This window comes from Phragmites australis, chromosome 10 (genome assembly GCF_958298935.1).
Source record: "Phragmites australis chromosome 10, lpPhrAust1.1, whole genome shotgun sequence".
In the NCBI taxonomy this organism is placed as follows: Eukaryota; Viridiplantae; Streptophyta; class Magnoliopsida; order Poales; family Poaceae; genus Phragmites; species Phragmites australis.
Genome location: NC_084930.1, coordinates 28,118,519 through 28,133,051, shown reverse-complemented (window position 1 = coordinate 28,133,051; position 14,533 = coordinate 28,118,519). Strand labels below are relative to the sequence as shown.

At 43.4% G+C, this 14,533-nt stretch overlaps 1 protein-coding gene across 1 annotated transcript; it reads right to left on the bottom strand.

The window, feature by feature from the left end:
- Window positions 1–621: 621 nt before the first annotated feature.
- On the bottom strand, window positions 622–3,216 carry LOC133931294 (protein RICE SALT SENSITIVE 3-like). Its single transcript, XM_062378152.1, has 7 exons — window positions 2,535–3,216; window positions 2,357–2,410; window positions 2,066–2,278; window positions 1,852–1,957; window positions 1,718–1,759; window positions 1,485–1,541; window positions 622–1,259 (listed from the first exon to the last, which is right to left on the bottom strand). Exons 1-7 carry the CDS (start codon window positions 2,675–2,677, stop codon window positions 735–737), a joined length of 1,140 nt encoding a protein of 379 aa, XP_062234136.1. The 5' UTR covers window positions 2,678–3,216; the 3' UTR covers window positions 622–734.
- Between the last annotated feature and the right edge of the window lie 11,317 nt (window positions 3,217–14,533).

The window sequence follows — 14,533 nt, the reverse complement described above, 5'->3', positions numbered from 1 at the left end:
AAAAATACCTATTCACCCTTCTCTAAATGATATTATTGTCCTTTCTCCTTTTCGTCTTCTGCTCTCGACAGCCACCACCCACATTGTAACACATATTCCGAATCTCAAAACAGGCTTACAGCTCAAATAGTATGTGTGCACAACATGTCCTGGTGTTGCATTTTCCGTGCGAAGCAGGACGCCTTTTCGGAGCGGTTGCTGTGCGTAAAGCTCGGGATCGACCACTGGCGCTGTGGAGGAGCAAAGTGAGTTTGTCTTTGTGTCACTCGTTCTGATCGAGCACATGTAACACGAGAGCGCCGGTGCCCCACGGCGGTTTCAACAGCGATCTACCTGCTCGAGCTGGTCGTGCTCGAGCTCGAACCACGCCAAGAAATCATTGGCCGGCGTCAGACGCATGATTGGAGACGAGGCATGCACTTGGGGACCTGGTCAAATGGTGGGCTTCTACCGAAGCACATCGCGGAGGACGGACAGGTCGGTACGTACGTGCGTAGAAATGTACGTACGTCGAATGGGCATGCTAGTGCCGTGCACTTCATGAGGTGTCACCTCACGATACACACGTATACATGCATACTCATAAATGCGACAAGCCTGATGATGCGTAGTCCTAGATCATAATGATTAATGATATATGATTGACTGATCGATTGTTTTAGCACTAGAGAAGCCCAGCACAACCACCCACAGACACAACCACACGCTTTGAGAGAGACAAGGCCTCGATCGAGCTAAAACCGCTCGCTGGGCTTACCGCCCACATTGACGAAGTAGGACGACATCGGAGCGGTGGCGGTGGCGGTGCTCGTGCTCGTGCTCTCTCCGGCGGCGCCGTTGCTCCCCATGTTGTCCATGCCGTGGCACTGCACGTAGTCGTCCACCTCCTCCTTGGCCACCGCCGCCGCTGTGGCCACGCCGGGTGCGGCAGCGGACGGTGGTGGCGGCGGGGCCGGCACGACCGAGGGCAGCTTCGAGAGCAGCGCCTCGAGGCTGCTCATCGACGGCATTGTGTGTATTGATACCGCGGCGGCGGCGGCGGCCGCCGGATAGCCGGCCACCGCGCCGTAGGGATCGTACAGCTCCAGCGGCGGCGCCGCAGGCGGCGGCATCAGGCCTGGCCACGCCGCGATGTCCGGCGGCGGGACGTTCGGGAACGCGCCGGACGACGACGGGTGCGGCAGCAGCACCCCCGGGATGCTCTCCAGGTAGCCAAACTTGCGGCGCAGCATCACGACGTAACTCAGGTCCTCCGCCACCTGCATCCACCAAGGCCGAACGAACACGCTGGCATCAGCGTCACATAGCTAGCCGTCGTGGAACGCAGCGGCATGCGTGCACGGGTGCATACATTGCCACATTGGTCAGCTTGATGCAACACCGCTATCACAATACACTACTGCTATGCACATGCTGCCTCGGTTCTTGGGAGAGATGGAAGTGTAGAAAACGACCGGTGAGCAGTGGCATGGAGGTGCACCCACCTTTTTAATGGAGCCGAGCTGCACGACGCCCTCCCTGACAGCGATCAGGGCGATGGTCTGCACAGCAAGCAAAGAATGAGAGGAAAAAGAAAAGCGCATGCAGGTCATGGCAGCATCAACTCAGATAGCTGCTAGCTGTAGCATGCAGAGGCCGCAGAGCTGCCTGCCTCCCTGCCTCTGATCAAAAGGGACCGGAGCCTGATTGCAATTTGTCAAGGCCTAAAAGTGTGTACCTGGATCCCGGACTGGAACTGCGCCTCCCACGTCCTCGGATGCTGCAAAAGTGCAGCTCATGGCTCACAGATCAGTAATCACTCAACAAAGTAACGGTGATTAGTTTTCTGGTTATGGTGGTGATGGTGCTTACAGAGTCGGCAGGGTTGCTCCAGGAGGAGATGATGTTGATCTCGTGCTCCTGGGGCTCCTTGAACACCCACTTGTGGCTGTGGTCAGCTGCCACTTTCCCTATCAGCCTGCAGGGAGCCGCACCAAGAAGAGAAGAAAGGCCCAGCTACCATTAACACTGAGGATTAACGAACTAACCATGGTTAACGGTGAACTAGTTATAGCCAGCCACCTACCCTTCGCCGTAGTTGTAGATGTCATGGGACATCTTGAAGAACAGCTCAGGCTGCAGGCCCGGCTGCTGCTGCTGCTCCTTGACCACCTCCTGCACAGCCGCTGCCTCACAGTCCCCAGCATATGCAGCCGCAGCTGCCGCTGTCCCCTCTTGGCCGCACGCTGCAGAGGTGGTGGCTGCGAAGTTGCAGAACCCGTCCTCCCATGCCAGGATCCTAGGTGAAATTCGCAAGATCATCAATGGGCTCAAAAAATAACCAAAAGAAGACGAAGAAACATGTGCTTGTGCTTACCAGTTCCTCCTGTTTCCTCGGGCCCTGTCGTACGCCGCGCCAGGGAGATCCCATCTGGTCAACAGGTTGAGCAACCATGATTAAGAAACGGCAGCATTAGCTCACCGTGTTAGGCATGGGGAACCCATGATTAAGAATGCACATTAGCAGCTGGTAGCAAGAAGACGAGAGCTCTCACTTGGGGGGCGGGTAGTTCCGGGGGAGGATGCGCCAGAAGACGGCGTAAACCCACTGCGGGGCCGCGGCGTCGCCGGCGCAGAGGCTCCGCAGCGTGTGCTGCAGCAGGTGCGTCACGGCCACCGGGCTCAGATGCTCCTCCATCACCGGCCGGGCGTCTCCGGCGCAGGGGCTCCGCCAGCCGGCGATCAGACGAGTTGTTCGAGCTTATGCAGCACGATCGGTCCCCGCGGCTGGCTGGTTGCTTGCACGGTGCAGTGGCTACTGCTTGCAAGGGAACCTGAACTCTAGCTGGTGTGGAGACGCTAGCTAGCCAAGAATCTTGCAGGAATGAGCAGCTAAGCACTACCCTAAGCTACTAGCTACAAGCTGCTTCTCTTCTCTCCTCGCTTGTGTGTGTGTGTGATCTCTGTATGGCTGTGACTTGTGAGGCCAGGCCACCACCGAATGGAAAAGCCACAATTGCCTAAAATTTATACTACCCCCTCCCCTTCTCTCTCTCTAGAGCCATGGAGAAATGGGGCTGTCCTGGTTGCAAGTATATTATCCTACTTTAATGAGCTAATATTGAGTTTCACACACACTCTCTCTCTAGCCATGGTACATGGTCCACAATTCCGCTCGCTGATAATGTTAATTCCGGAAATGCGAGACCCTGCTCGTGCTTTGGTCCTGGATCGATTTGATCCCAACTGTCTCCTTCATGCCCGCACACAGACTCAAGTGTAGATAACTGTTCTCGGTACGGCTTCTACTCCAACGAATAAATTGCGGTGCAGGAATCGCCGAAAACTGTCCTCCCTATCAAGTTAGAACAGAGCAGCCTACATCAAAAAATAAAATATAATAAATAAATTCCCGCAAATCTGCGTGACGAAATAGAAAGATTCATGTACGTGTAGGCTAGATCCTTTGATAGTCTAGCAGGGGAAAAAATTCGGCCAAAAACCGATGATAAACCCGGTTTATTAGTCTATCAGTAGATCCCGGTAGAAAAAATTATCATGTTTAATAATATTTTATTTAAATTTGTTTGAATTACATTTTATTTGCTGGTAATAAAACCCCAAGTCTAAGACACCGGAATGAGTAGTGAAAATGTTGTGAATACTGAAGACTATTGTTGTAGGGGGCTAGGGGCTAAGGCTCCTTTATAGGTTCTCAACAGTGTATTCAAGCAAGCTATGGTTAAATCAAGTGAAAAAAAAAACACCACCCCTGGTTTGTTCACGGTTCAACCCACATGCTTTTGAGCAATTTTGCAATAAATTTGTTGGGATCGTGATGGTAGCACTGTAAACAATACTGGTAATTGTAAGTGTAATAATTATTTATTTATTATTATTATATTAAGTGAGTGGACGTATTTATAAATACACGTCAATCACTCATATCATTAATACATTTTTACCTTTTATCTATATAAATAGTACTTCTAATATTAAGAAATATTCTAAAATATTTCTAAGGTACTACCATCATTGTCTACCTACAATACGCTATGCAACCAAATCTCAACCCGCATCCTAGAGGGACCCGCATTGAATCCTTCGCCAGGCTACTAACGACTTCCCTCTGACTATTTTCTGGTCAGGTTCTAACTAACTCACAGGCTTCTTTTTAGATTAGCCTTCGCTCCCTCGCTGAAGATACTTGTGCCGCATCCCTTAGGTCTCATAGGTTTGCTGTACCATTCATCCTTCGGATTTCGTTACACCTTGTCGAACCTAACTACTACAGAGCATTAAAAAAAATATCTATGCATTGATGTTAGGCTAACTCCAACGGATTCCTTAAATTTGCGGATTCGGTGCTACAGTGTTTTACTGGTACTACCCAGTGCTACAGTGTTGCGGAAAGAGCATTGAGCTGTGAAATTGCCGAACCACTGTAGCATCCATAATACTGTAGCAACACTTTTTACAGAGGCTGCTAGTGGGGTCCGGAGGGAAAAAACACTGTCGGATACTGTAGCAGTGCTGTAGACAGAGGATGACAGTGGGTCCGGGGGAGGAAAAAGAGTAGTAGAAGGTAAGAAATAGGGTAGCTGTTGGAGATGAAAAAATAGAGAATGCTGTAATAGTGATAAGGGATACTGTAATTGTGTTTTTAGGATGAAAATTTAAGGTAGCTGTTGGAGATAATCTTAGTTTCGCTACTTTTTATCCTGGGATTGATCATTATAACTGAAGTCAACTAATAGAGATCCACGTGATACTATTTCCTCTACAAAATTGATGCAAAATCGTTAGGAAATTACCGCGTTTGGAAACATTTAAGTACTGAGCCAAGCTCCCGGCATCCAGCAGGGCCTGTTTTCTGTATACTGCAGGGCCAGCAACTGGAGCGTCCAGGAAATGTTTTGATTGCAGTCATTCCCTCTCTCAGTTTCGTATGTATTGGCTGGCCCCGCCGTGCAGCAGCACTGCACTGCAGCGTTGCAAGATCCATTCACAAGGGAGTCCTGTGTGCTGTGTGCCATCTCCTGTTCTGAACTTCTGATCAACAGGGACCAACCTTCACCTGCCAACAATATTAATGGTTCCTCGCAGCAGCAGGGTTAGGTTAGATTAGATCCGCATTAATTCGGTTTCGATACGCACTCAATACAAAGTTTAAACCGTAATCCTGTCGAGTCCACGTTAATGTGAGATCGATGGAGTACTGAAAGAAATTAGAAAGAATCAATGTTGGATACTAGGAGGAACCACTTTTTTCCTGACTCCGAACTAAACATCCTGCAAGCAAAATCCATGCACCTTGGCTTGTAATAAGACACGAGTGAAGGTGACAAACTAAATGAAAATGTGTTTTGATTTATATATATAATGAGTGATAGATCAGGTTATTGTTTTGATTTGTTGATTTGTAAGATTGCATAATTTGTTTATATATCGTAAATATGATTATGACTAACTAAAGTTGTAAAGAAAAATAGCGTTGACGTGTTTGTCTCTGAATTCAGAAAAATTATACACGCAGGATGGTCTGACATTTTGAATATTGAACACGACGAAAGGTTCGACATTCAGATGTGGTTCACACCGGAGTATTTTCAGCCCAAAAGCACCCGGATGATCAGGTAGTATACACGCCGGAGCATTTCTTGCAGAGAGGCTGAAAATCAGCTCTTGGTGATTTATACTCGTCGGATGGTCTAGTGCTCGAGCAGTACACGCCAGATGCTTCGTCAGAGTATTTCCTGCAGAGAGGTTGCAGAACAAGTATGAAGAGGTTGAGCATGCCAGATGCTTCGATACATAGGAGATGTGTACGTCGGATCATCCGGTGTTCATAATTTATTTATAATGTGTTGATCAACTGAGGATTTTGATTTTGACTAACCAGTAATGGAGTTAGAGATATATATTTGCTTGTCTTATATTGTGCAGATGAAAGATGTAACTTGCCGATCGATGGTGAGATAATTAAGGCCAAGCGGTGTGCTTGGTACCGGACGATCGAGGAGGCCAGATGGTGTCAAAAGTGATCCTAGCTGTACATGTGGAGACCAAGCAAAGCATGAAATATAGATGAACATGTTGTGTTGATAAAGTCAAGTAAAAGGGATACTGGTGCAAGTGACAAGGCACCCTGGGAGATCAGGAGCGCTAGCATGAGAGATTTTCTGGCGGTCAAGATTACAAGATAGAATACATATGTCGACATCAGGAGGCTTGCTTGAAGCCAAGCAACTTGCAGTGAGTCACGGTTTGAGAAGCGTGCAAGAGATTTCGCAGTTTTACCTCAAAACCGTGAGAAGGATGGAAGTGCACGTGCTATCATCACGAAGCTTGCGTCGAGTCGAAGCTAAGTCATGGAGGCACCTCGGTCATCTGATAGATGGAGAAGAAAATAAATCAAAATACTATCGATGGTAGGTAGAAGTGTACTATAAGAGAGGGGTATTTTGAAAATAAGCTAAAAAACTTCTGGATCAAGTAACCTAGACTATAAATAGAGGGGAGGGCTAGTTGAGCCATTGGGAAATAGCCACTTAAGCCTCTTGAGTTATTCATATGAGAGTTTTGTGTTCGAGTTTTAGAGAAGAGTAAGATGAGTGCTTAGCCTATGTATTAGATGAGAGCTGTGTGAGAAAAAAATCTTTGTAATCTGTCTAAGATAGGACTGACCTCTACAAGTAATGAAATTTGTGTTTACTCTTGTGCTTATATTCACCTCCTTCTAATTTTCCTCTATTAGTTTCGTTGCAAGTTTCGCTTTTCCATTGTGTTTTTGTTCCGATTGTTGAGCTGATATTTTTTCATCTTGGAAAATTACTCTTCTTGTTGCTAGAGGCATAAAGTTCATATACATATAAATACAAGTGAGTCCTAAATTCCCTTGACTTTAGATCATTAATTTGGATAATTTCTTCTACCGGTGATCTTTTTTTTCCGAAGGTTTCTTTCCTTAAGTTGCTATTTTTGGTGGCGATGACCCATGAGATGAGTTTCAATAGAACTTAGGGTTCATATATATCCACGAGAGTCATGTGCTTTTCTGGATATTTTCTTAGCAAGATTCTATCAGGTTTTGCTTTTACTATTGGTTTTTGAGGTGCATTAGATAATAAAAAGAGAAAGTCATTCGTTTCAAAAGAAATTAGTAAGATACATATTCATCTTCCTCTAATCGTTATTCTCGATACTAAAAAGGAACCACCAGATCCCTCTACTGACCTTTTCGTTCCTGAGGCCAAAAGCACGAAAAAAATGCATTTAAATTTCTCATGACGAGCTAGATGTAACCATATGAATTTGTTTTTGATGGAATTGGAAGTTTTTCGTTCCAATGGAGAGGATTCTTTCCAAAGATACCCTCTTGGAAACGGGGCCTTTTGTACCATGTCCCCTGAAGATGGAGTGACGACTAAAAGGGAATGGTTTCAGAGATACTCCTACGCGCTGTCAAAACATACAGCTTTTTTTACATCCCTTTACAATCCTGATGATGAAAGTAAAATGCACTACCTCAGCAAAGGCCTGGCTCTTTTTGACCTCCTCACAATCTCACCTGCATCATTGCATGACCCCGTTTGAGGCCCCTCATTTTGATCTGGATTTGACGCCAATGAATAGGAGGATGCAACTCCAAAAAAGAGCTTATGACACGACCATATTTTATTGGCCTTACCCATTGCCAAATATCCCATTCATCCCCAAAAGCATGGCCAACTTTGGTCATGATAAGGACATGCACTAGTCCATATTAATAATTGATGCATTGCCTCTCGATAGTACTACCCCGTTTCTTTTTTATATAGACACGGTCTTTAATACATATGTTTTAATATTATTTTTATAATTATTTTTTAGTGAAATTTGTTAAACATATAGGCGTATGAAAGTATTTTCCTTAACGAATCCACTCGTATCATTTGCATGTGTTAAATCCTAGCAATTTTGTGTGTATTAATAATTAAAGTTTGACTATACGTATTATAAAACATCTATTTAGGAAATATATGTGTTGGATAATCTAGAGAGAGAGAATAAAGAGAGAGATTTCTTTCAATTTCAGGATGAGTTGATGAAGTTTCACATGAGTAGCAGTAGGTGATGCACCTAACAAGGATTGTTCTAGTGGAGGGCAATGCTCATTCTTTTCCACAAGCATCATGCATGGCAGAGGCATCTGCCTCTGTCCACAAGCCTGTCAGAGGGACTAGAGCTTGAAGTGGAAGATGCTTGTTTAGGGCAGTGGAGCATGGATGGCTTGGTCTGAAAATGTGGTGCCGAATAATTTACCACATGGACCCTATTTCCCCATGCTTTTTTTTGCCACAAACTATCATTTGATTCTGTCTTAGTGCTTCTGTTGATCAGAATCAGAGTTGCATCAGTAATTCTTTACCGTCACAAGAATTTCAGAAACAAATCCAATTTCTTTTTTCTTTGCTGATGAGCTGGTAAAATGCACTGTTACTAAACCAATTTTTTTAGTACAACCTATCACTTTTGACCATGCCGATAAGAGTGGCCAAACTTTGCTACTACAAATAAATCAGTTATGCTAAAACAAACTTATCTTGTACTTTGGCTCAGTTAGATATCCTGACAGTCTCGTTTTACACACTTTATAAGAAAATAAAGAATAAATTGATGCAGAAAACGTCACTTCCCAATAAACATGTTCATAGAATCACATTTTAGAGGATCCTGTATGCTAATACTGCCAGTTTGGGAGGACCCTATTCAGCCAAAAACGCAGTGCAGTGGTTTGCAAGGGTGGAGCTTCTTGGTGACCAGGGTGGGCCGTGACCTCCCTGGTCTAACAGTTTTTTTCTTTTACATTTTGTAGTTCGTTTTAAATCCAATCTGTTAATTTCCTTAAGAAATTCTTTGAGTTAGTCCCCCTCTACAGCCCAGTTAATTTCACCGGCCCCTATTGACATTTGCCCTAAGCTCCACCACTGGTGGTTTGGACCAGGATAGTCACAGCTTGAGCCCCGGATTACAATTGGATAGCTGCTGCTGGGTAAAGCAAGAACAGGCAACATTAATTCTCCAACAAGAACTATAGTTGTTGGAAATTCCTTCTTTCTTCAGAACCTAAATTCTTCTTTTTTGGTTTTGAATAGTAGTTGTGATTATCGTCGTGACGATCTTCGGCATCTTTTGCTATATCTCTACAGTGACATAACACCTCAGTGAGAAAAACGGCATCCCAACTTGTTTTAGTCTAACGTCACGTTAGAAAAAAATGGCGGCAATAATGGAATAAAGGTTTGTCAGTCTATCTGTTCCTACAGCATGCCAAGTTTGACATGCTTGTGCAGGTGAGGTTTTATAGATTATCAATCAGATAACCACTTTTTGTATATGCCATTGTGTTTGCACGTGCTTTATCCTTACTGTCTTGGAAATATATGAGCATGTCATCTAGAGTTGCATAAATATTTATATTTTTTTAATCTAACAAAACTAATTTTTAAACAAAGAAATGCCATGGAGATTGTTTATTTTTCAATACTGCAAATGTGCTCTTGTGGTTATGATGATTACTGAGCATATCAATTTGCTAGGACTCGTTTTCTTCTATAGTACAACAGTTGTGCCGGCCCATGCGCTTGACAGGATATACATATGATTGTTTTGTACGGAAAATCTATGAATACTTGGTGTAATACCATGTGATTGAGCTAAAATAATTAGTGGCCTGGTTCATGTGGAAACTGGAGGCTGAACGACGCTTGCAAATTAGACGCTTGCAAATTAGCTATGATTTTTCGAGCCAAAGTTATGATTTTTCGGGTGAAAAAAATATTTTTTGATTTTTTTACTGTTCAAAAGCATGAAAACCTTTAATCAGTCATAACTATGACCCATAATTAGTAACAGGCTAAGTTTTGACCCGTCACCAATAATCTTATTGATGACGGGTCCTTACCCGTCACTTATGACTGGTTATTAGTGATACGTTCGGAATGACGGGTGCATGACGCATCACCCATGGTGATTATGACCCTTCACTTTTAAGACTTTCCTCATATAGTGATTAAAAATGAATGTTTTTATATTAATTATAGATGACGGACATAAGTTGGATGTAGCTTAAGACCTAGACTTGTCCGAAGTATCTGAGCGGGGTGAAACATTTCATGAGTGTTGTCTTGGCGGATATGAAAGATCGTGATAAAATGACAATGCATTGTCTATGTTGCGATTGTATGAATGATAAGAAGTTATCAAAACTAGACAATATCCATGCACACTTGGTCACACGTGGATTTAAAGAGAATTATACATATTAAAAGAAACATAGCGAGGAAGGTCTTAACGAGGAAGAGATAGAGTGGGGCCTCTGTGCTAACAGTGTGGATCAAGAACTTACACCCGGTGAAATGAATCATGATATCAGGAAAGAGGACATATTAGGGTTCAATGATAATGGACCCGAGGATTTTGTGGAGAATGTGGACCAGATGGTGCGGGATATCGAGCGGCATGATGAGTATAATAATGGTGAGTTTGCTAAACTCCAGGAATTTGTGTGAGATTCCAAGATATCCCTTTATCCGAACTGTAAGGAGAAGTACGCGGATATTTGGACACCTAAAGCTTTTATAGCTGAAGGCAACCCATGGTTAGACTGACAAGAGTTTTAAAGTATTGCTGGATTTGCTAAGAGACATGCTACTGAAGGTGAACTTGGTGACTGAGAGCGTCTACGACACGAAGAAGATAATTTATCTTTTAGGATAAGAAATAGAAAAAATGCATGCATGTAAGCAGGGTTGTATCTTGTTTTATGGAGAGTATGCAGAGCTGGATCAATGCCCCGTTTGTGAAACCCATTGATATAAGCGTAGAAATGACGGTGGTGACGGGGACAGAGGAAAGAAAAGTAAATGTGGTTTTAGGAAGATGGTTTGATATTTTTCTGTAATTCTCCGTCTGAAGCGTTTGTTTGCCAACAGAAAGGAGGCACAATTGGGTGTGTTGGCATAAGGAGGGTCGTAAGAATGACGCAATGATACGGTACCTGACGGATTCCGCTCAGTGGTGAATTGTTAATTCTATATTTGGTTGGTTCGCTGAAGAATTGAGAAATATTAGGTTTGCTATGAGAACAAATGGCACGAATCTATTCGGTAACATGAGTACATCACATATCACTTGACCTATTATATTGTCAGTGTACAATCTTTCACCCTAGCTTTGTAACAAGAGAAAATACATTATGTTGTCGATCTTGATATCAGGACCGAAACAACCTGGCAACGATATCAATATGTACCTTAGTCATTTTGTAGATGATCTTAAGAAACTCTGGTTGAAAGGTGTTAAGGTTTGGGATCAGTACAAGTAAGACTACTTTACCTTGCATGCCATGTTGTTTGTCACCATCAATGATCTGCCAGCACTTTGTAATATTGCTTAGATGATACATGCAGTTTGAGGTTGAACAACTCAAAGAAAATAGTGTACTTGCGGCATCGACGTTTTCTTCCCAGGAAGCATCCATACCGAAACATGGACAAGCAGTTCGATGGCACAAGAGAGAAATTGTTACCTCTGAGGCATTTTAGTGTGGAAGATGTCCACAATCAGGTTAAGAATATCAATATTTTCCTTGGCAAATGAAAATAATCCTCCAAGGATGATGAATAGTTAGGAATGTGGAACAAGATATCAATACTATTCGAGCTAGAGTATTTGGAAAAATTAGATATTCACCACTCTATCGACAATATGCATGTAAAGAAGAATATCTATGAGAGTATGATCAGTACATTACTCCAAATGAAGGGAAAAAGGAAAGGATCATAAGAACGCACGAGCTGATCTTGAAGAAATGTGTTTAAGGCCGAAGCTCCATGCACATGATATGGACAAAGGAAAACACCTACCTCCAACAGCTATCACTCTCTCCAAGAAGGAGAAGAATGAATTCTGTGAGTTCTTGCAGAGCGTGAAAGTTCCCTTCGGTTACTCATCCAACATCACAAGACTTGTTTCGGTGAAAGAGCTAAAAATGAATTTTTGCCATGATGAGGTTCCATGTTTATCATGTGATGATGACATCACTACTTGTGGTAGCTATTAGGAACATCCTTCCAATAAATGTTCACAAGGATATCCTGAACCTGTACTTTTTCTTCAATGTAATTGAACAAAAGGTGCTCGATCCAAACTCGCTGGAGGAGTTAGAGAGATGACACTTTGAGACTCTATATCTTTTTGAGGTATATTTCCCACCATCCTTTTTTGATATTATGGTACATCTCACTACTCATCTTGTGAAGGGGATACACTACATTGGCCCAGTGTTCCTGCATCACATGTTTCCATATGACAGATATATGGGCATTCTCAAGTTGCATGTAAGGAATCGAGCATTTTCTGAGGGATGCATCTTGCAGGATTACGCGATGGATGAGGCATTAGAGTGGTCTATTTATTACATTAACCTAAATAACCAAATTGGTGTTCCTACGTCTCTTCATGAGGGGAGGCTCGCAGGTGTGGGGCTTCTGGGGAAGATGGCAATAACTCCTGATCCGAAGGAATATGACCAAGTTTATTTCCTCGTGCTACAACAAATGAGCGAAGTGTCCTCATATATCGATGAGCACAAGTAGATGCTACTTGAAGAGAATCTGGGGCAGATCGAAGCTTGGGTTGCGAGGCAACATATGCGAAGGTTCACTACTTGGTTCCAAGATCGAATTAGACAATCGAGTAGTACTCCTACAAGTGCTCTGATAAAAAAACTGGTATCGGTCCCTATATATACAATTATGACATATCAAGGGTGCGATATAAATGGATACACATTTTACACGGTTGCCCAATATGAGAAGAGTATATACCAGAGCAGTGGCATCCGTATAGATGCTTATGAAAATGACATATAGAGGGGCACATACTACGGTCAAATAGAGGAAATCTTAGAGCTGAACTACTTGGGATACAAGGTAGCCCTGTATCGGTGCTGTTGGGTACATGGGGAAAGGACGTCACTAATGACAAGTATGGATTCACTAGCGTTGATCTCAAACATGTTGGATACAAGTCTGAAACCTTCGTATTCGCTAAAGATGTTCGTCAAGTCTTTTATGTGATTGACACAACAAAGAAGAAACATCATATGGTTCTTGCTGGAAAAAGACGCATTGTCGGAGTTGCAAACGTCGTTGATGAGGAGGAGTTCAATCAATTCGATAAAATTCCCCCTTTTGCTACTGCTATCGTACCATGCCTTTCGCCGATCGAGAAAACTCCATACTTGCGCTTAGAACATAACAAAGGGATCCATGTCAAGAAAGCACGAAAATGGTGAAGTTGAATTTCAGTGTCAACTTTGTAATATTAATGTCAAAATTGTAAAAAGTGACAGGTGGTACTATTTACCCATCATTTATTATAAGAAAGGTGATAGGTGATATTCTTCACCCGTCACCTTTTACTTACAATAAGTGACAGGTTATACTTATAGGTGACGGGTGACATTCATCACCTGTCACCTATGACTTATATGTATATAGCCTGATTTTTTCCCGCATGCACTCCTCTCGTTTTGCCTAAGTCATTTTGCTCGCACGCGCTATGGTTCGTCGCTGCCCTTCGCCGCCTGGCATCCTTGTCCTCGATGCGCTGCCCGGTCTCCTCGTCTCGGATGCGTCGCCCGGCCTCCTCGTCCCTGTTGCGCCGCCCTGCCTCCTCATCCCTGTCGCGCCGCCCGGCCTCCCCGGCGACCCCTCCCTCCTTCCCCTCTCCCCCTGGGGCCACATCCCCTTCCTCTCCTTATCCACTGCCAAGGTTAGTGACGACATCTCCCGCCATCCTCCTCCTCTCCTCTCCTCTCCTCTCCTCATTCATCAGTGCCTTTCATATGCATGCTCGATGATGAAAAATTGGTGCTGAGACTGGGTATAATTTTGAATACATGTGTATATTCTCTAGTCTATCTATGATTTTGGTAGCCACTGGATGTTCTAGTTAGTGCAAATATGTGTCTATTCTATTCTTGTTCACCAAGATACATAAGTTATTGTGGTTCTCCAGTGGCCTGCCATTTTTGTGATCCTGGACTGAGGGTTGCTGTCAGTACAGATTGCGATAACCTTTTATGCTTCCAAGTTTAGTAGCTATTTCAGCAATTCAGTTTTATCTCTAATTGTGCTATTGTCTCTGGTCAAATCCTGCACATTTTGATGTGGGACAACAGCATAGTCCAGGATCATTAGATAGTTCCAAAGAGATTTTGCTCAGGTTTTTTTGACTAGCTGTCATCTTAAGATTTTGTCTAGTCACTGATGTTTACCATAGAACAGTTAGGGAGTAGGATTTTGTATGTACTGGGGCCAACCACCATATTCACTCTAAGAGCACTTTACATTTTGTTTCTTACCTACTGTCTATGTCTATTTGAACATATGATGATGAGTACAATCACTTATGTTTTGTTGTTCTTATGTTTCAAGGTCATATGTAATGAATATCTTATGTCATTCTCTTGTAATTTGATATGTGGTTTAATATTGATGTTGAG